The sequence below is a fragment of the Podarcis gaigeae genome, assembly GCF_964106915.1.
Source record: "Podarcis gaigeae genome assembly, chromosome: 16".
NCBI lineage: Eukaryota > Metazoa > Chordata > Lepidosauria > Squamata > Lacertidae > Podarcis > Podarcis gaigeae.
The window spans coordinates 29,876,164-29,900,922 of NC_139693.1; the positions used below are offsets into that span (position 1 = coordinate 29,876,164).

The window sequence follows — 24,759 nt, forward strand, 5'->3', positions numbered from 1 at the left end:
TGATCAGAAGGTCGGCGGTTCGAATCCCCGCAACAGGGTGAGCTCCCATTGCTCGGTCCCTGCTCCTGCCAACCTAGCAGTTTGAAAGCACGCCAAAGTGCAAGTAGATAAATAGGTACCGCTCCGGCAGGAAGGTAAACGGCGTTTCCATGCGCTGCTCTGGTTCGCCAGAAGCGGCTTAGTCATGCTGGCCACATGACTGGAAGCTGTATGCCAGCTCCCTCGGCCAATAAAGCGAGATGAGCGCTGCAACCCCAGAGTCATCCACGACTGGCCTTTAATGGTCAGGGGTCCCTTTACCTTTACCTTATATATCTCAGTTTTCTCATTTCACCTCCTCTCTGTGTCTCTTTTTCATATGTTGGTGTGGCCAGGCTGGGAGGGGGTGTGCTTATGTTGTTTGCTTTGGACAATAGATGGTGTTATGAAAGCTCCTGTCATATTTCAAGGAGAATTTACAGGCTGTGATTTGGCCAGGTTACCATTCAGCCAAATGGCAAGTGCCTTGGAGGTCCACAACTACATCCCAAAGCAGATTAGTTGATGAAAGACATTTACAGATGTATTAGAACAGCTGCCTGAGCCCTTTTAGATTTATAACCCAATGAAATTCTTGCTCTGGCGTGAGCATGCTGTTGCAGCTCTAACCTTGGCCTGCTTTGCAAACAGACTTCTTCTTTGTGTAAAACTCGCTTCCCCTTAGAGATGTTGCAGAACCCTGATGAAAATGGAAACAGGAGCAGAATTCACTGGTGTTCGCTTCTTTAGGGCTGCCATATTTCAGAAAGCAAAAATCCGGACGCAAAAGTTCTTGAGCAAAGTGGTTGAGATTCACAACTTCTCTGAATTTTGCAATGCAGTTCTTCAGCGAAGTGATGTGTACAGAAATGCATGTACCAGGGGAAAGTGTACATAGAGGTGCATATATTCACATGAATAGATGCATTCAAATAGTATACAAAAATCTATAAGGAGGGATTGCTTTGCAAAAATGTGTATATTAGTTCACACTAAAGTTCTGTATTCTGTATTTATTTTAGTTTGCAAACTGATGAGGAAATATGGACCACAGTATTTAAGAATGGAAAAATGAGAAACGGAGAGAAAATGAAACTGACAGATCAGTCTATTCCTGTCAGTAACAACAACAACAATTTTATTATTTATACCCAGTGGTGGAGCTTCATGCTCTGGCACCGGGGGGTGGAGAGCAGGCAGGAGCAGGTCTGGCACGCGTCCCAGGGGCGTGATGTGCCACCTGCGGGGGCGTGGCGCCCAGAGCAGGCAGGGGGGGCAGCCGCGATGGCACCCCACCGGGATCGCGCTGCCGGGGGCGGTGAGCTCCCCCCGCACTCCTCTTCCTCTGCCAGTGTTTACACCCTGCCCATCTGGCTGGGTTTCCCCAGCCACTTTGGGTGGCTTACAACATATCTAAAAGCATAATAAAAACATCAGTCCTTAAAAACATCCCTAAACACGGCTGCCTTTAGCTGTCTTCTAAAAGTCATATATTTGTTTATTTCCTTGACATCTGAAGGGAGGGCGTTCCACAGGGCGGGGGCCACTACCGAGAAGGCCCTTTGCCTAGTTCCCTGTAACCTCACTTCTCGCAGTGAGGGAACCTCCAGAAGGCCCTTGGAGCTGGACCTCAGTGTCCGGGCTAATCGATGGGGGTGGAGACGCTCCTTCAGGTATACTGGGCCAAGGCCATTTAGGGCTTTAAAGGTCAGCACCAACACGTTGAATATCAAGGGAATGATGTTGGTAGATGTGTATACAGGAACCCTAATGTGCCATGCAGTGCTGAGGCATGTTTTGAAAGGTTGATAACATTGTTGGACCATGACATTTCCCCAGGTTATCATGTAATCTAAGGAACCATGTCTCTCTTGGCTTTTGTATTGGTGGAGGAAGGACAGGGGCTACTGCAAATGGGAGGGATGTCGCAAAGAGCCTTTGACATGTAGCAATGGAGAGGGTGGGGCCTGCAAAACAGTATGTAGCATGAGACTAAGGGCGTTAACAAGCGTGCCCTTGTTTTCATTTTGCAAAATGTTCAAGGGCGTGTGCTTGGTTTCCTAACCAAGATACTCTCCCTTTCAGCAGAACTCAAGTCGTAGGGCTGCTCTCCCTGCTTTGAGACAACACCTCCTGGCTTTACCTTTGTGCTGGCAAGTGTTTCTCAAAGCTGGGGTAGCTAAGCTGTGGGCCAGATCTGGCCCTACGAGCCATGGGGAAGTAGCCAACACATCTCTGCAGCTTCCTTCCCTTATGAGGAAAGCCTGCAGCATTGGGGACATGCCTTTAAAGGCAAGCAAGAGGTCACAAGAGAAGTTGTGCATGGAATAGAGGATGTGGCTAGAGAAAGTTCCCTCTAATAATAATAATAATAATAATAATAATAATAATAATAATAATTTATTTATTTATACTCCGCCCATCTGGCTGGGTTTCCCCAGCCACTCTGGGCAGCTTCCAACAAAGTATTAAAATACAGTGGTCTGTTAAACATTAAAAGCTTCCCTAGACAGAGCTGCCTTCAGATGTCTTCTAAAAGTCTGGAAGTTGTTCTTCTCTTTGACATCTGGTGGGAGGGCGTTCCACAGGGAGGGCGCCACTACCGAGAAGGCCCTCTGCCTGGTTCCCTGTAACTTGGCTTCTGGCAGTGAGGGAACTGCCAAAAGGCCCTCGGCACTGGGCCTCAGTGTCTGGGCAGAACGATGCAGGTGGAGAAGCTCCTTCAGGTATACTGGACCAAGGCTGTTTAGGGCTTTAAAGGTCAGCACCAACATTTCTAATAACACTCAAAGGCATCCAATGGAGCTGAACGTTGGAAGATTCAGGAGAGATGAAAGGAAGCATTTCTTCATGCAGCACAAATTATGGTAGTCCCTCCTACAGGAGGCAGTGATGGGCACAACCTAGATGGCTTCAAAAGAGGATTAGACAGATTCATGGAGGAAAATGGGTCCTAGCCACAACGGCTCCGCCCTGCAGTTGGAAGCAACGATGCTTCTGAAGTCAAGTTGCTGGAAGGGCGGGCAGAGGGCTCTTGTGCTTGAATCTTGCTTGCGAGTTTCCCACAGGCATCTAGTTGGTCACTGTGAGAACAGGGTGTTCCTTTTAGGGATTTTAGGTGCCGAAATCCCAAGGGAGCAGAAAAGGCTATTTATGTACGCGACCATGGCTGCAAGGATGTTATTGACCCAGAGATGGAAAGAAGATAAAGTCCCAACCAGAGAAGAATGGCAGATGAAGTTGATGGACTATGCCAAAATGGCTAAAATGACTGGAAGAATCAGAAATCAGGAAGACCAAAATTTTAATAAGGAATTGGGGGAAATTATAACTTATCATAAAGACCATTGCAAACAGTTAAAATTGTTAGTAGGACTGGAATATCGTTTGCAGTTTAATGGTGAATTCTGGACACATTGGAGATGTAAAAGATTTGGATTATCATAAAAGATGCGGGAGGAAATGATTAATAATTGGACCCACAAAGGGGAAGATGGAAGTCCAGGAGATTCCTTGGAATCTTGTTTTTATGATTTATGTTTGATATATCTCTGCAAAGACATCACCTTGCCAACAAAGGTCCGTATAGTTAAAGCCATGGTTTTCCTAGTAGTGATGTATGGAAGTTAGAGCTGGACCATAAAGAAGGCTGATCGCCGAAGAATTGATGCTTTTGAATTATGGTGCTGGAGGAGACTCTTGAGAGTCCCATGGACTAGATGGTTGGACAGTGTTCTCGAAGCTACTAACATGAGTCTGACCAAACTGCGGGAGGCAGTAGAAGACAGGAGTGCCTGGCGTGCTCTGGTCCATGGGGTCACGAAGAGTCGGACACGACTAAACGACTAAACAACAACAAATATCTCTGCAAAACTTTAATTTGAAAAACCAAATAAATAAATTTGTATTAAAAGAAGAGAGAACAGGGCGTTGGACGACAGGGACTGTTGGCCTGGTCCACCAGGCTCTTATGTCCTTATATTTATCTCCTGATCTCACTGCTGTGGCTCTCACTGCCTTGAGTTCTACCACGGGAGAAAGTTTGGAGGCCCATCAACCTATCACCCCCCCTCCTTCTTAGAGCTTCTGGTTCACCAGTTCAAGTGATGAAGAGGACTCTTCGTCTCCAGGGTAGGACGCTGCCTCAGAACCGAGTCAGACCTGTTCCAACCATTACGCCATGCTGCTGCTACTGTCTGAGGAAACTCTCACCCACGGAGCTGCTTCTCCTCGCATGGCAGCCGCTGCCTTTGTTGTCTGATATTTATTCCACCCTCCTGTGAGCAAGGCGGCAACAGCAACACAGGAAATTCTAGCCAGCTGGTGGTTGCCTTGCAGAAAAGGCCCGGGCTGCCTCTCTCTCTCTCTCTCTCTCTCTCTCTCTCTCTCTCTCTCTCCCCGTGTGTGGGCGGGGGTGGCAGCCTTATGGATTTAGTCAAAGCTGGGAGGGAGTGCATGGGCTGGGCTTTTTCTCCCGCTTGGCCCATGGTGACTCCCGGTCTGGCCTGCCGTTGGTTATTATGGATTCAATCATTATTCAGGAGCGATTAGTCGAGCGGCTGCTTTCTCCCAGGACCCAGACCCAGCGAAGCCACTCAGCCAAGCTGAAGGTACAAGGGTATATTTATAGTAATAGCCGAGAGCTGGAGAGAAGGAGGAGGGGGTGGGTGCACAAGAATGGTGCCTGAGGAGAAACAGTTAGCCACAGAAGAGAGGAACAGGAGGAAGCCGGTAAGGAGGCGAAGGCAGAGCGTGAGAGATCAGGGGAGAGGAAGAGGGGGCCAGAATCTGCGAGAGGCTGTGGTGGGTTATATAAAATGCAAGCCACAAAAAAACCAACACACCAGCCTGTTTTCTGTCCTGTCCTCCCATCCCATCGCTGCCGCTCACATCAGTGGAGGCCAGAAGGAAAACACACTGATGTACACATGCTGCTTTTTGTGGGTGTCTGATTTGGGGCTGACGTCTTGGATAGGGTACCATTTCATCAGACAATATGTTTGCGTGAACGCACATTTGCATGTGTGTCTTGGGCATCCAGCGTTTGACCCACTTTGGACCAATTAGCGTCCAGTCGCTGGACCGCTGGTGTGCAGACAGCTGGGGGACTGTGATGTGTGAGTTTCTGATTCAGTAGGGGGTCATTTGGGGTGCGTGTGCCCAGGGAGTCTGCTTTTATGCTAACTCTAGATATGAATGTCCTCCGCCGTGCCGAGTCAAACTGCGAAATGCACACGATGAAGACGATTTTGCTTTGGGCAGGGAATTCAGGGGAAGACAGCGAATCAATTTCCTGCCCTTTCTTTTTAGCCTAGGATGCTATTGCGCCTGACAGAGGGAGCCAGCCAGAGTCAGGCCTGAGTTGAGGATCAGTGCCCAGGCGAAGGCTGGAGCCGCAATCTGTTACTATTTCGTTACTTCTGAATTTTCATTTCCAAAGCTTGCCTTTCAGGGGAGATGCCCCTCCCAACAGTACCCTGTCCGAGACAGATGGCAGGGAGGTAGAATTTGCATTCTGGGTCTCTTGGGAAGGCTTCCTCTTCTATTGCCTGCCGTCCAAAGCTTTGAGAAGAAAGGAGGAAGCAGGCAGTGTGACAAAGGGGGCAAAGGCTCCTTAATATACCCTCCATTAATTCACAGGACCTGACTTGTACTGAGTGAGACTACAGGTCCACCTATTTCAGTACAGTCTACACTGACTGGCAGGGACACGAGTGGCACTGTGGTCTAAACCACTGAGCCTCTTGGGCCTGCCAATCAGAAGGTCGGTGGTTCGAATCCCCATGCTGCTCCCATTGCTCTGTTCCAGCTCCTGCCAACCCAGCAGTTCGAAAGCACGCCAGTGCAAGTAGATAAATAGGTACTGCTGCGGCGGGAAGGTAAATGGCATTTCCATGCGCTCTGGCACTCATCACGGTATCCCGTTGTGCCAGAAGCGGTTTAGTCCTACTGGTCACATGACCTGGAAAGCTGTCTGTGGACAAACGCCAGCTCCCTCAGCCTGAAGTGAGATGAACGCTGCATCCCATCGTCACCTTTGACTGGACTTAACCATCCAGGGGTCCTTTGCCTCTTTTTTTACCTTTACCTTTACATTGACTGGCAGCAACTCTTCAGGATTTAAAGCAGGGGTTTACCTAGAGATGCTGGGGATTGAACCCAGGAGCTTCTGCATTCAAAGCAGATGCTCTTCCACTGAGCTAAGACCCTCTCCCTATTCAGTGTATGCACTGATTGGTATTGTCCCAGCAGGAGACGAACTTTCCCCTGCTGTCCGTCCTTCCAAGCCCATAAAAGTTAACGCCTAACTGTTTTATGGCATTCTTTGGTGGTGCTGTGGCTAGAGAGTTTATGGAGTCTCCTTCCTTTTTATGTTTATTTTTATAACATGCAATTAATTTTGTGGAATTTGCTGCCACTAGATTTGGTGGTAAACCACCAGTTCATCTTAGAAGGCTTTCAAAGGGGCCTGGAGCCTCTGGTTCTCAGATGTCCTTCGACTACATCTCCCATCAGCCTCAGCAAACAGGGTCAGTGATGCAAGGGATGATGGCAGTTGTAGTCCAACAACACCTAGAGGGCCACAAGCTCCCTCTCTGAAGAACATAAGAACAACCTGCTGGATCAAGTCAGTGGCCGATCTAGTCCATCATCCTGTTCTCATCAGGGGCGCCGACTTATAAAAAATATTGGGGGGGCGGGGGCCCATACCGACGTATAAAAAATATTGGGGGGGCCCAAGACCTCCAAACCGCTGCTGCTGGGGGAACGAAAGGGGCGAGCCCCGGGCTGCCCCGACCTTAAGTGAACCTGTGAGGGCCCGCCCTTTGCGGCAGCCGATTGGCTGCCGCCGTGGGCGGTGAATATTAATGAGCTAGGGGGAATCCCCGCTTTTCGCGGGGCTGACGCCAGCCCCGCAAGATTGTTGATGGGTCGAGAGCCCGCAACCCCACCCCCTCTCTAGATCGGGAGTGGCTTTGTTTTAACTCATTACTGAATGTATTTTAAAAGGTAACTATCGTCAAACAAGGAAAATAAAAAATACCAACATAATTTTGTGATTTTACAAAGCATAATATAACTAATAATTTTCTTAAATTATTGGGGGGGGCGGAGCCCCCCAAACGAATTTTTGAGGGGGCTCGGGCCCCCTCAGGCCCCATGGAGTCGGCGCCTATGGTTCTCATAGTGGCCAAGCAGATGCCCCCATGGGAAGCTTGTAAGCAGGTCCTGAGTGCAAGAACACTCTGCCCTCCTGTAGTTTTGAGAAAAACTGGTACAGTGGTGCCCTGGTTTTTGAATGTTTTCGTTGATGAACATTTTGGAACCTGGACGTCCAAAACCCGGAAGCAAATGCTTCCATTTTCAAACATGCCTCGGACGTTGAATGGCTTCCGCTGCGTATTTTTTAAAATATTAAAAACAATACAGCATGAGACATTAAAAACTTCCCTATACAGTTGTCTTTTAAAAGTAAAATAGTTGTTTATTGCCTTGACATCTGCTGGGAGGGCGTTTCACAGGGCAGGCGCCACCACTGAGAAGGCCCTCTGCCTGGTTCCCTGTAACCTCACTTCTCGCAGCGAGGGAACCGCCAGAAGGCCCTCGGCACTGGACCTCAGTGTCCGGGCTGGATGATGGGGGTGGAGACGCAAGCAGGAGATAACTAGAGCATGCACCACTCTGGCGAGACAGTCAGCAGGCAGGTAGGGTCTCAGCCTGCGTACCAGATGGAGCTGGTAAACAGCTGCCCTGGACACAGAATTTTCAATTTTTCAATTTTCTCAATTGAATTTGCTGACAGCCCTTTGCCTCTCGGTTTTCAAATGGTCTTTTGGAATGGATTACATTCGAGAACTGAGGTACCACTTTATGCAGGAGCACACTGCTTCTGATAGTAGACATCCACGGATTAGACAAATTCATGTAGAGAGTACATCAACTGATGCCTGCCATGTTCAGAGGCGGGATGGCTCTGAACGCCAACTGCAGGAGAGCAACATCAGTAGTAGGTTGTTGCCTTCCTGTGCCACTTGTGGGCTTCTCAGAGGCATGTGGTTCTGTCTACTATGGGGAACAAGCAATTGGACTGGATCCGCTTGCTCTGATCCAGCAGGACTCTTCATGTGTTCTTAGTGGGCTTCAGATACATTTGTGATACATCTGTTGGTGGTGCTATTGGATGAAACCACATTAGGCTAGAGGGATTGCAACAGGGCAGGATTGGGGACCTCTGTCTCCTGGGGTCCACTGGCCCTCAGACCTTATGGGGGGCTGGACTATTTTTTTTTGGGGGGGGATGAACGAATTCCTATGCCCCACAAATAACCCAGAGATGGAATTTAAATAAAAGGACACATTCTACTCATGTAAAAACATGCTGATTCCCGGACCGTCCTCAGGCCAGATTTAGAAGGCGATTGGGCCAGATCCAGCCCCCGGGCCTTAGTTTGCCTACCCATGTTCTAAGCAAAAGCAAAAGACCCATGTTAGAGTATATGTTGCAACTAGGACCAGGGCCTTTTCAGTACTGACCCCGACTTGGTGGAACGCTCTGTCACAAGAGACTAGGGCCCTGTGGGACTTGACATCTTTTCGCAGGACCTGCAAGACAGAGCTGTTCCGCCTGGCCTTTGGTTTGGACTCAGTCTGACTCTTACGTTTCCCTCCCCTTATGGTTTTGATCTATTGGCCACTTTTAAAATGAGGCTGCATTTTAAATAGCATTTTAACCCGTATTTTAAATTGGTCCCCCCCCATTATGTTTTTACTGTAATTTTACTGGTGTTAGCCACCCTGAGCCTGGGGAGGGTGGGGTATAAATAAAATTTATCATTATCATTATCATTATCATTACCATATTTTTCGCTCTATAACACGCACCAGACCATAACACGCACATAGTTTTTAGAGGAGGAAAACAAAACAAAACAAAATATTCTAAACAAAATAGTGGATATATGATTTTTGTGGTTCATGCTGTGGCCACAGACATGTGATCTGACAGTGAGTTTGGAGTAGCCCAATGCAAAAATCCTGAGGATCCATGCTTTGTAACCACAGAGAAGGGAAGGAAGGCGAACCATGGATCCTCTGCTCACGACTGCAGCAGATCCCCCCTGCCACCCACAGGCATTCGCTCCATAACACGCACAGACATTTCCCCTTACTTTCTAGGAGGAAAAAAAGTGAGTGTTGTGGTGCAAAAAATACGGTATTTATTATGTTTCACAAGCAAAATGGACCCAGGTTCAATGCCCAGGGTCTCTCGGTAGGCCTGGGAAGGGGCCCTGCTAAAATCCTGGAGATGCTGACAGGAGCACAGGAAGGCCAGACTATTGGTCCATCTAGCTTCACATTGGCTACACACTGGCTGGCAGCAGTTCTCCAGGGTTTCAGGCCCGGGGCATTCCTACCTTGGAATCGAGCCTGGGATCTTCTGCCCTGCCCCTAAATGGACTACTGTTTCGATTCTGCATTAGGCAGCCTCTTAACCCACAGCCAAGGGTTCACCTGGGCTCCACAGGTTCTTCTTTTTGATGCAGGGTTTTTTTTTTAATGCAATTGTTAGATCCATCTGTAGTGTCTGTTTGCCAAGTCCCTTTGTTTGTGTTCCTCAAACTTTGGGACCAGGGAGGGAGAAGAAAAGATGGGCGGCAAAAACTGGGTTGACTCCCTGGCTGAGAAGATGTTGGAATAGCAGTTCTTAAATGAGGATGGAGGTGGTTCTGCTTGGGAGAAAGAAGCCTCTGTGTGTATCAAGAGCAGAAAGCAGCTGGGAGGACCTCTTTAGATTTACCACAAGCAATGAATGGGGTATTCAGAGGGTGCCTTGCTGAGTAGAGCTGGAATTCCATTGACACAAGCAGGCCCACGAATCTCCTGGCCTGTCACCCCTGGCCAACAGGAAGTGGTCTGCCTCGTTCTGGACTCAATGTAAACATGGAGGGCTGGGTGGGTTGGAGCTTCACATTTTAGCCCTCATGCCCTGTCAGAGGCAGATTGCTTCTAATTACCAGTTGCTGGGACTCACAAGTAGGCCTGGGCGATGTATCAGTGCCACCCATGAGACAAGGTGGGGTGGATTACTTTGGGTAGTGAGATCCACAGAGGCAGCAGATCCTGCCTCCAAAGCTGCCTCTACAGCAGTCTCTTGGTGAATAGGAGGCGCTGCAGGCCTCCTCCCGCCAACTTAAATAAAATATTGGGGGTGGGAGGTATGCCCCGTCCCAAGTAATCAATCTCAAAACATACACCTACACCGTTTAAAAGGCAATTCCCATCAACTTTGAGGGGCCTTGGCCCCCTCAGATATTTTATTGGGGGAGGTGAAGGAATCTCAGTCCCTCCTATGTCTCCCACCCCCGTTCCCGACATAGATCTTTATTCCCCCTCTCCTCTTCCTGATGTAGATCTTAACTCACCCCTTCGTCTTTGGCAGGGAAGGAGGCAGGGGGCGCCATTTTGTGGTGCCAAAATGTCTTGAGCTGGCTCTGGTGTCTTCCTTTGCGTTCTTATATTCTGAAGAAATAGTAAACCCAAATGTGAATTCTGGGTAGAAAAAGAGTTATGTGCATCAGTTTCAATGAGTCTACTCTGAGCATTGGGTACAGCGTGTGGACCTCCCATAATAAGCATTTGGTTGGCTGCTGTGAGAACAGGATACTCTGGTCTAGATGGACCATTGGCTCGATCCAGCAGAGCTGTTCTCATGTTGATGGTGTGAGGCTCTCTGAAGCACAGGTTGACTAGCGTTGACTATAATCAAAGGTCTGCCATGGAGCTGGTGTGTGCAGGGATGTTGAGGGCCGGACTTGTGTGGACACACCCCTGCTCCCTCCCCACACAGACCAGTTATCTGAAACTCTTGAGGACCGGGTGCCTGGGTTCTAGCTCAGCGGGTTCCTTCTGTTGAAGCAGGAACTGTGAGTCCTGGGGACAGTGTTGCTTTTCTTCATAACTCCTCCTAATAGCGCAGGAAGGGTACCAAGTCCCATGTCCCTCTGGGGAGCTTGCTATGTGTGCAATTTGCAGCAGGGTGCCCTGTGTCTTTGCATCTCAGACTGTGGGTGGCTGGGCACTTTATTTTTGGAAGTTTTAAAAGGAATTTTTCATTTTTTACTTTTAGAGGAATGGAGGCAACCTACAACCCTCGGATCACCTTGTGAGTACTTCTTTTTTTAAAAAAAACCAGTGTGTTTCCATGCAGATGTTTTTGGGATTTCCCATTTAAAAACCCAACCAGAAATGGACTTTTAGCCATATTTGACATTAATTTGAATGCATTCTGGGCCTTTTTAAAGGGATTATGTTGGCTTTGGTCATTTTTCACCAGTGTTTTGTTAATCGTCTTGAATCCGTTTGGAGAAATGAGTAGGATGGCAATTCTTAAAAGGAAAACAGCTATTATTAAAGGCCTTTACAATGTAAATGACAGATGTGTGTGTGTAACCCACATCAGGACCCTGCTGTGTTATGTGGGGGGCGGGGGGGGGCAGTTAGGGGGCTTTAACCTTTTGTAGTCCTGATCTGAATCTTCAAATTTAGGGCAGAATCTAATAGTGTGGAACCACTAGTGAAAGGCCTTTGTGCAATAACACAACAATGGTTTATTGACATTTGCATTTAACCGTTTTGCTTTATTTTTAACTGTTTTATGCTTTTACTATATGCTTTTATGTATATTTTTTATGTATATTTATGTATATTTTTCTGATATAGCAGTCTACAAATGGTTTTATAAATAAATAAACAAACTTCTCCTCCCTCTCTTCTCGCTGCCCACCCCCTAAATCTGTTTGGGGGTGTGTGTGTTCCCCAATACTCTAGAGCATATTTGGGGAGGGGGGCTTGTGGAGGGAGAGCAGAAGGAAGTCAAATGCCATTGCACAAGTGGACATCCTTTCATTTGCAGATCTAGTTCTTTGGATAGCAGCCTCAACCCCCCCAAAAAAACCCCTCATTCACCCAGTTGCCAATTCTGCGAATAACTTTTCATCTTGCTCGACCCCGGAGACTTCTTTAAACCTTGCACTCGCTTAAAACATCTACTTAAAGAAACACTTTAACTTCTCATTCATCAGCTGCATGCCACCATTCTAATATGGAAAGAGAGAATCAGGATTAATCCATCTTTCTTCCAAGCTTGGCAGTGCAGCGAGTATTTCATTAAGAAAGCGCTTGTCCTTCCACCATCCATCTAATGTTCTACTTCGGAAGACACTGAGAAATGACCAGCCCTGTGACCCATCTTCCTTTTAATTATTTTCACTGGCGTTTAAAATTTAATCATGTAGATTAATCATGTAGATTAATATTTCTAATTAATATATCCAGGAAGTCAGTATCTCTGTAGTACTAAGAACCATGTTCTGCCAGGTCTCATGGAATGTGACACGGCGCCTGTCAGGCAAGGAATGTCCAGGGTGAGAAACTCACTCTTCATTGTCAAAAATACAACTACAAGTTTTGAAAAGGCATGTCCATCAGTCCTACATTTCTCAGCTGCTCCTGGGTGTATCTCTGATGAGGCAGTTGCCTCAACAGAGAGGGCCCAACCCTGACCTCAGCTTATCATGAATTTCATTTCAATACCACTTTACATTTTTAAGAAAAAGCTCAAAGCAGTTTACAATGCATTAAAACATCAAATAAAACAATCCAGAATATAACAGATATAAAGTATACATTCAGAGCATTCAACAGGACGCTCAAATGTTATCCTGAAGATTTCAAAATAAAGCATTACAAAGGAGATCGACTGCTGCACAGAATGCACATTTAACAAAAGAAATACCTTAAACATTTCAAAATAAAACATTACTAAAGGAAATCAAATATAAAATAAAAACAGCACAACTAACAAGAGAGTAAAATACCATCACGTATCAGCTACAGTTGCTGCCAATCCTGCCAATGGCGGTTCATGGCGGGTGGCAGCTGTAGAAGCTCAGGGTCGATGACCTGGGTTTGCACTAAGTGACAGGCAAGGTGGTCTCTTATATATTTTCCCCACCTGAGCTGCCCATAAGCAGGTGGAGACTACGCCTGTGTGTAACCTGTTTCTGCTCCTCCCGCTTCAGTCCTCTCCTGGTCCTGGGAGACAGTGGAGCAGGAGAAGGGTAGGGTAGCAGCAGGAGGAGGTGTGGAAGTCCTTGAGTCTCCACCTGTTCTTCAGTCTCCAATCCTGCCTCTTTTGGCTGCTACAGGCTCCCCCCGATCAGTGGCGGAGGAAGAGGGGTGCGGTGGGGGTGGTGCGCCCCAGGTGTCATCCCTGAGGGGTGTGTGACGTTGCCGTGCCCCCAGATGCTAGCCCCGCCCCATGGATGGCTAGCCCCGCCTCCGGGTGCACAGCATGCGCCCACAGAGCAGCTAGCTCCGCCTCTGCCCCAGATCACTGATTTCTTTTTCCAAGTCAGTGTCTAACCTCCCTTCTCCTGGTGACCACTTCGTAGCGTTCAGCCACCAGCCCCTGACAGAATGGACAGTCCCTCCAAGTGTCCATATTTTCAAGGGATAGTCCCAGATTTACACAAGCCATCATCCCTGTTTCTGATTTGATCCCGGAATGTCCCACTTTCCCTTAGGACGTCCTTATTTTCATCAGAGAAATGTTGGAGGGTGTGGAGTTATGCGACCCCCAAGCCAAGGAGATAAGTTATTATTCAACCTTTAGAAGACATCTGAAGGCAGCCCTGTACAGTGGTACCTCTGGTTACGTACTTAATTCGTTCCGGAGGTCTGTTCTTAAGCTGAAACTGTTCTTAACATGAAGCACCACTTTAGCTAATGGGGCCTCCTGCTGCCGCCGTGCCGCCGGAGCACAATTTCTGTTCTCATCCTGAAGCAAAGGTCTTAACCCGAGGTACTATTTCTGGGTTAGCAGAATCTGTAACCTGAAGCGTATGTAACCTGAAGCGTATCTAACCCGTGGTACCACTGTATTGAGAAGTTTTTTTAATGTTTAATGTTTTATTATGTTTTTATATGTGTTGGAAGCTGCCCAGAATGGCTGGGGCAACCCAGTTAGATGGGTGGAATAATAATAATAATAATAATAATAATAATAATAATAATAATAGAATAGGATGTCCCTATTTTCATCGGAGAAATGTTGGAGGGTATGCAGGTTAGCTACACTTGCAGTGAGAAAAACTTGATGGAGTAAAGGCAAAGCCAGGGGGTGTTATTTCAAAGCAGTGAGAGCAGCCTTAAGATTTGTCCTGGGTACTGGCAACCCACACTACACCACTGGTTCAAGGGCATAGTCCAGCCGGGCAAAAGTAGTCAAGGGGAAGGTACAGAACACAGGCATGGGGGTTTGGCTTGGGGAAGGACCATGAGAGAGTCCCAGAGGCTGTAGAGGGAGACAGGCCAAGGGGGCAGCAGTTGACCTCTGGGCCTGAGGGTTCCGCACCTCTGCTTTTCCACCTTTCCTCCAAGAAGCTCAAGGTGCCATAAGCTTATATCGCTTGAGTCTTTTAAAGAAAGTAGTCCTTGTCCACTTGCATAACTCCCAACAAAATAAACTCACTTCTCGCAGGGAGGGAACTGCCAGAAGGCCCTCGGAGCTGGACCTCAGTGTCTGGGCTGAACAATAGGGTTGGAGACGCTCCTTCAGGTATACTGGGCTGAGGCCGTTTAGGGCTTTAAAGGTCAGCACCAACACTTTGAATTGTGCTTGGAAACGTACTGGGAGCCAATGTAGGTCTTTCAAGACTGGTGTTATGTGGTCTCGGTGGCCGCTCCCAGTCACCAGTCTAGCTGCCGCATTCTGGATTACAAGTTTCCGCTTGTAAAGTGTCTCACTTAAGATGGGAGGAAAGCTGTTGTTCTGTGACGGTTGATCTCCAGTCACTGCTTTGTGGCTGTGCCAATCACCCACCCACTCACCTTGCAGTTGTTCAGGTTGTCAGGTGGGTTCTCAAATGTGCTTGTGTAGGCCAAGCTGACCTAACCTTCCCCTTCCCCCACTTTATTGGCAGACGTTGAAAAGAGGGTGGCATTTGGGCATTTTTTCCAATGGGAGGCGGATGATGTACAATGTCTGCACATGCTACATTAAGTGAGCGTGCTACCTGTGCTCCCGTGTACACAAATATTTGAGCCTGTTAACTTGTACAGTGCTTCACACTTAACATCTGGTGGGTATATGAACTTTCAACCTGTGTACAAGCTGGACAAATCAATATAAGCGGACATTTCTTTCACACAACCACTGATACACCAGTAGAGACAGCTTGTACTTGTGTTCAGTGTGATGGCTGAACAAACCTTGCGTGACTGTGTATTGATTTGTGTCGATCAGCTGTAGAGTGTGGAGAATACACTTGTTGAACGTTATATGTGAATAACTGTATAGTACAGCCAGTGCCGGATTTACGTATAAGCTAAACAAGCTATAGCTTAGGGCCCCACTTTCTTTGGGGGGGGGGGGGAAATTAAAGGAAAAAAACAACTGGATGTACATTTCCAAAATATAAGATAAAAAACAAATAAAATAAAACCTACACACAGCAACAGTGTTTTGTGTTGTGTAGGCTCCTATGATGTAAGTAATGGGCCCCGCCTGCTAGCCTGCTCCCTAAAATATCACTGGTTTGCTCATTTCTATATATAGGTGCCTACATTCTGCATGGACTGGTTTTATGGCAACATGTGCAAATGGCTTTAGATACCTAGTGGTGCTGTGGTCTAAACCACTGAGCTTAGGGCTTGCCGATTGGAAGGTCGGTGGTTCGAATCCCCACGACGGGGTGAGCTCCCGTTGTTTGGTCTCTGCTCCTGCCCACCCAGCAGTTTGAAAGCACGTCAAGTGCAAGTAGATAAATAGGTACCGCTCCAGTGGGAAGGTAAACGGCGTTTCCATGCGCTGCTCTGGTTCGCCAGAAGCGGCTTAGGCATTCTGGCCACATGACCTGGAAGCTGTCTGCTCCCTCAGCCTATAGAGCGAGATGAGCACCACAACTCCAGAGTCGTCCGCGACTGGACCTAACGGTCAGGGGTATCTTTACCTTAGGTCCATAAATTACCATATAGCATATATTCAACACAAAAAAAACAGTGAAAATTTGTTGTTGACAAAGGACAGCTGGACATATAAAGGGCCCCATTACTTTCAGCAGCTTAGGGCCTCATCAAACCTAAATCCGGCCTTGAATACGCCTCAACTATCTGCATATACAGCTACTCAGCTCGTACTCTTGTTGAAAGCACCATGTCTACAGCTCTATAGTCTCTTTCCCAAGGGAGGGGGTTCTTTTGAAGGGGTTGTAGGTGGGTGGGAAGAGTGGCAGCAGGAAATAATTCTGCTTGCCACCACCACTGCGAAACTGGGCTTCAATGGACTGTTGAGGATCTGAACTCACCTCCTTCTGTTGGCTGCCCAGGTCCATCAGTGTGTTTCTGAAACCCTTGTCTCCCCAATATTTGGAATCTACTGACTTACTTCCTCTGAATCTGGAGCCTTGTTTCATTCATCTCACCCTTCACCTATTGTCCCGCGTCTCCTGTTTTAATGGGGTTGTTCCATTGCACATTTTTAAAATTACCAATGTTTACATTTTAATATTTTCATGGGATTGTTTTAAGGATGAATGTTTATATTTTCATGTTTGCGCAGCTGGTTTTTCTACTTGTAGACTGCTTAGAAGCCTGGTATCAAGTGGCGTATAAACGTCAGCAACAATTAATATTAATAACCTTTCCATTTTGATTGACTTGAATTAATTTCAAAACGACTTCCTTATTTATTGCAGTAAGGATATTGATTCTCTGCCTTTTTGGATTGGGGGAGCCGTAAAACAGCTAATTAAATGTTTTAAAAAGCAGCAATAAGAAGGTGACCAATGGCTGCTGCTATCCTTCTTGCAGGACCACGAAAAACAGTATGTGGGGTTTGCCACTCTCCCCAACCAGGTGCACCGGAAATCTGTGAAGAAGGGCTTTGATTTCACCCTCATGGTGGCAGGTGAGACCCCCCAGCAGAACTACCCACAGAGGGAGACCTCTGAGCTGATCTAAGGAGGGTCTGTCGGGATGGAGGTGGTCTTTCAGGTTTTCCCAGCCCATTGGTTTAACAATCAATCCCTCCACCCAGGGCATAGCTGTCAACTGTCTGTTATTTGGCGGGAAAGTCCCTTATCCCAGCGCCGTGTCCCGCTGCTGTCCTTTATTGATGATGTCCCTTAAATTTCCCGGGTTTCAAAGGAAGCAGCTCCTCTCCCTCCCTCCCTGCTGGCCAGGGAGGAGGGAGGCTCCAACTGTGTTGCTTGGCTGCGTTGCTCACCCAATAAGGAGTCTAAGAACGACTGGGGGGTGGAACTTGCATGCCTTGTGCCAATCAAATTGGCTGCGTTGCCTGGGGACTCGCCTTTGCTCAGCGCTTCCCAGCGGAGAGGTGACGGTGGTTTTCCTTGCTGCATCCCCTTTGCCGGGTTGCTGCACTGTGGGAACCACTGCTTGAGGCTTCGTTTGGCTGCTGGCTGAGCTTTCTGCCTTTGGCTCGGAGGGGCTCGGAACTTGAACATACCTGTGCTCTGAAAATCCCTTATTTTGGCTGCTGATCCCTTATTTTTGAGGCTGCTCATCCCTTATTTTCAAATCTTTAAGTTGACAGCTATGACCCAGGGAACTCTGGGAATTATAGCTCTGAGAGGGGAATAGGGGACCCCTCACCACTCTTAGCAGCCTTAGGAAACCAACAGCTCCCAGGATTCTTTGGGGGTAGCCAGGATGGTACGATCCTTCTTAAAATGCATAGTGTAGATTGGTCCTGAGTATAGTCCGCTTCTACAGGCTCTCAGGGGTCACCCTCTGTGTGTCCTTGGCCAAATCAATGCCTTTGAATCTTTCCCTGCTGAAATAACAGCATCTTATGTGAGCATTGTGAACAAGACAAACTAGATTTGTGGCGATGAGATATTGTGTCAATCCAAGGACAGAGCATTCTACATGGAAACATTTCCTGCTTGGGGGACGATAATCTACCTCCCTGGTGCCATTCCTGAAGAGTAACAAATGCATAATCTTGGAATTTAGCATGAAAACCTCTTGTCCAAGATGTTCTTTTAACCTGGTATTTGCGGGTGTCCCTTTTTAGGAGAGTCGGGCCTGGGTAAATCTACTTTGGTAAACAGCTTGTTCCTGACAGACCTCTACAAAGACCGAAAACTTCTCAATGCCGAAGGTATTTGCCCGTGATCAGACAGGCAACACCTCCGACCAGTAGGTGGTGCTGTTTCCTGCCGTTGCTGTCAGCTAGGATTCTGTCTTGTCTTGTGCTTGAAGTGCTATAGCCCTGGCACAGATTTGTAGCCACAGTGGAACCTAGGCTTGAGAAACTGGGATCTGTTTCTAGCATCAATTGCTTGAAATGTTGCCTCTTTGTTACTGAGCAGAGCAATAATAGTGTCTTCAACCAGTAGGTTATGACTTGATCACGACCTGATCTAATGTAAGTAGCAACAGCAGCACTACCACCATCTAAATATATGGTAAAAAATTAAGTGGGTCTGCAAATTCATGCTTTGGTTAAAGCTAGATCCTGGATCTGAAAAGGTTGAAAACTATTGATATAGATGCATCAACCACATGGATGATGTGGGAGCTAATTCTACAAAGCGAAGCTAAGAATGTTCAAAAGAAGGGGTTTTTTTTGGGGGGGAGTATCTGTGACTCTCCAGATGTTCTAGATATAGGTAGGTAGCCATGTTGGTCTGCCGTAGTCAAAACAAAACCAAAAAAATAAAATAAATCCTTCCAGTAGCACTGTAGAGACCAGCTAAGTTTGTTATTGGTATGAGCTTTCGTGTGCATGCACACCTCATCAGATCTGAAGAGGTGTGCATGCACATAATAATAATAATAATAATTTATTATTTGTACCCCGCCCATCTGGCTGGGTTTCCCCAGCCACTCTGGGCGGCTTCCAACAGAGATAAAAAATACACTAAAATGTCACATATTAAAAACTTCCCTGAACAGGGCTGCCTTCAGATGTCTTCTGAATGTCAGGTAGTTGTCCATCGCCTTGACATCCGATGGGAGGGCATTCCACAGGGCGGGCGCCACCACCGAGAAGGCCCTCTGCCTGGTTCCCTGCAACTTGGCCTCTCGCAGTGAGGGAACCGCCAGAAGGCCCTCGGAGCTGGACCTCAGTGTCCGGGCAGAACGATGGGGGAGGAGACGCTCCTTCAGATATACTGGACCGAGGCCATTTAGGGCTTTAAAGGTCAGCACCAACACTTTGAATTGTGCTCGGAAACGTACTGGGAGCCAATGTAGGTCTTTCAAGACCGGTGTTATATGGTCTCGGCGGCCGCTCCCAGTCACCAGTCTAGCTGCCGCATTCTGGATTAGTTGTAGTTTCCGGGTCACCTTCAAAGGTAGCCCCACGTAGAGCGCATTGCAGTAGTCCAAGCGGGAGATAACCAGAGCATGTACCACTCTGGCGAGACAGTCCGCAGGCAGATAGGGTCTCAGCCTACGTACCAGATGGAGCTGGTAAACAGCTGCCCTGGATACAGATTTGACCTGTGCCTCCATGGACAGCTGTGAGTCCAAAATGACTCCCAGGCTGCGCACCTGGAAACTCATACCAGTAACAAACTTAGTTGGTCTCTAAGACTCTCCAGATGTTGTTTGTCTCCAACTTCCATCAGCTCCAACCAGCATCATCAATGGTCAGGGGGTGATGGGAGCTGAAGTCCCAACAACTTTCCTTAGGAGTTCAAAGCTTCTAGAACAATTATGAATGTTAGAATAGCCCTGCTGGATCAAGCCAGTGGGCCATCAGATACTTATAGGAAGCCCTCAAGCAAGACCTGAGTGCAACAGCACATCTTTCCTCCTTTGCAGAAGCCATGCTGGTTATGCTCCAGCAAGGCTTGTTCTTCTATATGTTCCATTATTTTTTTCTTTAACAAGCCTTTCCACCAGTTTCCCCTGGACAGACATGAAGCTAAACAACCTCACTGGATCCCCATTTTTGGGGGTGGGTGGAAGGTAGGGGAATCCCATTTTGGGGAAGGAGAGGAGAGAGAAAGCCCTGGCAACAAATCATAAATAGTGAGGCCGATTTGGAGGTAGGGGAGGGACCTCTCTGGCGCTAACCTCCGTTATTCTTTTTCTTCCATCTTTGTATATCAAGAAAGAATCAGTCAGACAGTAGAGATTGTGAAACACACGGTGGACATCGAGGAGAAGGGGGTGAAGTTGAAGTTAACAATTGTCGACACGCCAGGGTTTGGAGATGCTGTGAACAACACTGAGTGGTGAGTCCTACGACTCAGTAGAGAGTAAGAGAATAAGAGAGCCAGTGTGGTGTAGTGGTTAAGAGCGGTAGACTTGTAATCTGGTGAACTGGGTTCGATTCCCCGCTCCTCCACCTGCAGCTGCTGGGTGACCTTGGGCCAGTCACACTTCTCTGAAGTCTCTCAGCCTCACTCACCTCACAGAGTGTTTGTTGTGGGGGAGGAAGGGAAAGGAGAATGTTAGCCGCTTTGAGACTCCTTCGGGTAGTGATAAAGCGGGATATCAAATCCAAGCTCTTCAATTCTTCTTCTTCTTCTACCCCCACACCGCTTTGGTTACCTCTGCTGCAGGGGAAATTGTGAGACACAGTCTGGTTTCTCTCCAATAGACCATTTCCCCCTTTTTGTATGCCTTTTGCAATACCAGTGCAAACTGGCCTATAATATATGCAAAGAGGTTTAAGTGATGAATAATAATAATAATATTTTTTTATTTTTATATCCCGCCCTCCCCAGCGGAAGCCGTGCTCAGAACGGCTAACAACATTAAAATTATGCAACATTCTGAAATCATTTCATTATAAAATCAATTCAAAATCAATTCAAATCAGATTAATGGCAACCATTGGGCTAGAGTTCTGTGAGGATTGCCAGAGGAGGGGGTCAGGCTGTGCCCTGGCCAAAGGCCTGGTGGAACAGCTCTGTCTTGCAGGCCCTGCGGAAAGATGTCAAGTCCCTCAGGGCCCTAGTCTCTTGTGACAGAGGGTTCCACCAGATCGGAGCCACAGCTGAAAAAGCCCTGGCTCTAGTTGAGGCCAGCCTAACCTCTCTGTGGCCCAGGACCTCCAAAATGTTTTTGTTTGAAGACCATAAGGTCCTCTGTGGGACATACCATGAGAGGCGGTCCCGTGGGTACGAGGGTCCTAGGCCATATAGGGCTTTAAAGGTTAAAACCAGTACCTTAAACCTGATCCTGTACTCCACTGGGAGCCAGTGCAACTGGTATAGCACCAGGTGAATGTGATCCTTCAGCGAGGACCCCATAAGGAGTCTCGCTGCGGCATTCTGCACCCTCTGGAGTTTCTGGGTCAGTCTCAAGGGCAGCCCCACATAGAGCAAAGCAAAGCACTTTGCATATCTTCTCAGTAGCCCTTTCAGCAGCTCTGTGAAAGCTGAAAGAAATAACATACACCTGTAATATTGCCCCATGTTTACATTTTAGTGCAAAAACTCAAAACCTCCTTGAATTTGCTTTCATGGAAGGTAATTATTTTCTTAACAACGCTGTGTAAGGGGCAACCTGTTTCCCCAGAATTTGTTTCTATATGGAACTGCAATTCTCGCTCTTAGATAAGTTATTTTTGCTATCACAGTCCAGTCCCAAACTGTTGTTCCCAAGGAGGGAGTAGCGTAACGTTCTGGTTTTGAGCCATTAACATCCTTGCAGTTGTTGACAGGCAAATTCTTTATGTTCTTTCTCTGTGATAGGCAATATTTAGTTCAGCGATTTCTACACTGGATCTAAGGGATCTCGCCTCTGTTAATGTGTGTTATCCTCTGTCCCCAAGTACCATCTAAACTGGTGTCCCATTGCCATCTGTTCCTTGTGACTTGCTCTAGTTGGAAGGCCATCACGGATTACATTGACCAGCAGTTCGAACAGTACTTCCGGGATGAGAGCGGCCTCAATCGGAAGAACATCCAGGACAACCGGGTCCACTGCTGCCTCTACTTCATCTCTCCCTTTGGCCATGGGTAAGGTGGGATGGGCTTGTTCCTTTATCTGCCTCACATACCCTGGAACCAGTGTAGCATAGTGGTTAGAGTTCTGGACTAGCACCTTGGAGACGAAAGTTCAAGTCCCCGTTCAGCCACGAAGCTCACTGGGTGACCTTGGGCCATTCACCTTCTCTTGGCCTTAACCTACATTTCAGGGTTGTTATGAGGGTAAAATCCACATTGAGCTTCTTGGAGGAACAGTGGGATGCAGATGTAACACAGTGGTACCTCTGGTTACGAACGTAATTCGCTCTGCAGGTCCGTTCTTAACCTGAAACCATTCTTAACCTGAAGCACCACTTTAGCTAATGGGGCCTCCCACTGCCGCCGCGCTGCCGCCGTGCGATTTCTGTTCTCATCCTGAGGTAAAGTTCTTAACCCGAGGTACTACTTCCGGGTTAGCGGGGTCTGTAACCCGAAGTGTTTGTAACCTGAGGCACCACTGTAATGGAAAATGTAAGGATGAATATTCAATATGGCATCAGGTGAAGGGCAGATGGGCGTGGCTTGACCCAAATGGGCTTGTGGGTCAAATGGGAGAGACCTGATGGTCCTTATTAGACCCATGGGATGAAGGTTCCTTACCCCTGATATAAGACAGTAAGAGCCACAGGGCATTGGTGCCATCAGTACTGGACTTTAAGGCAGACTGGAAGTCTGCCACTCCACAGAATGACCAGGAGGGGCTCCCTGACGCAACGGGACTGGATTGCTACATTTTAAAATAAGCACACACATTATGATCTGAAGAGGAAGCAGGAAGTTCCCCACAAAGCCATTAAGCTTAGAGTCTAATATTTCCAAGCTGCCCTTCTAGAAAAAGGGACTTGTTATAAGAGGAAGTCCTGTCCCCCCCTTTTTTTGGCAGAAAGTTCCCCTTGCTAGCGTGCAGGGAAAAATAGAGATCGTTTGCCTTCTAACGCTGCATTTCTTTGTTGCAGACTGAGGCCGGTAGACGTGGAGTTCATGAAGGCTCTGCATGAAAAAGTGAACATTGTTCCCCTTATTGCCAAAGCCGACTGCCTCATTCCTTCTGAGATCAAGAAGCTAAAAGAGCGGGTGAGCAGCGGTAGTGCTGATTCATTCATTCATTCATTCATTCATTCATTATGAAGATTTATACCAGTCTTCCTCAACCTGGTGCCTTCCTAGATTTTTTTACTACAACTCCCCTCCGCCCCAGCCAGCATACCTGGGTGTATATGTACCACTACTACTACTACTAATTTATTTATACACCGCCCATCTGGCTGGGCTTCCCCAGCCACTCTGGGCGGCTTCCAACAAAATATTAAAATACAGTAATGCATCAAACATTAAAAGCTTCCCTAAATAGGGCTGCCTTCAGATGTCCTCTAAATGTCAGGTAGTTGTTTTTCTGTTTGACATCTAAGGGGAGGGCGTTCCATAGGGCGGGTGCCACTACCGAGAAGGCCCTCTGCCTGGTTCCCTGTAACTTGGCTTCTTGCAGTGAGGGAACCACCAGAAGGCCGTTGGTGGCTGGACCTCAGTGTCCAGGTAGAACAATGGGGATGGAGACGCTCCTTCAGATATACTGGCCGAGGCCATTTAGGGCTTTAAAGGTCAGCACCAACACTTTGAATTGTGCTCGGAAATGTACTGGGAGCCAATGTAGGTCTTTCAAGACCAGTGTTATGTGGTTTCGGCGGCCGCTCCCAGTCACCAGTCTAGCTGCCACATTCTGGATTAGTTGTAGTTTCCAGGTCACCTTCAAAGGTAGCCCCACATAGAGCACATTGCAGTAGTCCAAGCGAGAGATAACCAGAGCATGCACCACTCTGGCGAGGCAGTCCGCAGGCAGATAGGGTCTCAGCCTACGTACCAGATGGAGCTGGTAAACAGCTGCCCTGGACACAGAATTGACTGCACCTCCATGGACAGCAGTGAGTCCAGAATGACTCCCAGGCTGTGCAACTGGTCCTTCAGGGGCACAGTTACCCCATTCAGGACCAGGGAGTCCTCCACACCCGCCTGCCTCCTGTCCCACAAAAACATTACTTCTGTTTGTCAGGATTCAACCTCAATCTGTTAACTGCCATCCATCCTCTAACCACCTCCAGACACTCACACAGGACCTTCACTGCCTTCACTGGTTCTGATTTGAAAGAGAGGTAGAGCTGGGTATCACCCGCATATTGATGTACACCCAGCCCAAACCCCCTGATGATCTCTCCCAGCGGCTGCATGTAGACGTTGAAAAGCATGGGGGAGGGGACAGAACATATTGAAAACATTTTGGAAGTCAAATGGACTTCCGGAACGGATTCCGTTCGACTTCCAAGGTACGACTGTATACACAATAAAATGACATGCCTGAATAGGCTTGCTTAAACAAAGCACCATTTTAACAGTCACCAAAAATAACATAGAGTGGGTGCCTGTCTACAGTCATTGGGCAGGGAGTTCCACAGAGTAGGTGCTGCCACACCGAAGGATCGACGGTTTACAAGTGTGGAATCAACATTACGTAGCTCTTGTGAAAGTGTCAGTTCTATAGATCGAAGCAGTCAAGCGGGCACTTGTGGAGCAAGGCAGTTCAAGTAAACTGGTCCCAAGCTGTTGAGGACTTGACATACTTAATATAGGTGTAGCCAGTGTGGTGCCCTCTACATATACTACAACTCCCATCAGCCCCAGTCAGTGTGGCCAACCACCAGGGAAGATAGCAGTAGTAGCCCATGACATTTGT

The 24,759-nt window shown here is 47.6% G+C and overlaps 1 protein-coding gene across 3 annotated transcripts in view; it reads left to right on the forward strand.

Annotated features, from left to right (window-relative positions):
• The window catches only part of SEPTIN5 (septin 5), an 85,639-nt gene that overhangs the window by 48,534 nt on the left and 12,346 nt on the right, over window positions 1-24,759 (forward strand). Inside the window, exons 1-7 of one of the 3 annotated variants that reach the window (XM_083717496.1) lie at window positions 4,394-4,628; window positions 11,147-11,182; window positions 16,891-16,987; window positions 18,119-18,205; window positions 20,168-20,291; window positions 21,891-22,025; window positions 22,991-23,108. In XM_083717496.1, the coding sequence (XP_083573622.1) occupies window positions 4,539-4,628; window positions 11,147-11,182; window positions 16,891-16,987; window positions 18,119-18,205; window positions 20,168-20,291; window positions 21,891-22,025; window positions 22,991-23,108 (687 nt within the window). In that variant the 5' untranslated portion in view covers window positions 4,394-4,538. Of the gene's footprint in view, window positions 1-4,393; window positions 4,629-4,680; window positions 4,750-11,146; window positions 11,183-16,890; window positions 16,988-18,118; window positions 18,206-20,167; window positions 20,292-21,890; window positions 22,026-22,990; window positions 23,109-24,759 lie in introns of those variants that run through there. The other 2 variants (XM_083717498.1, XM_083717497.1) reach the window with 2 other exon arrangements.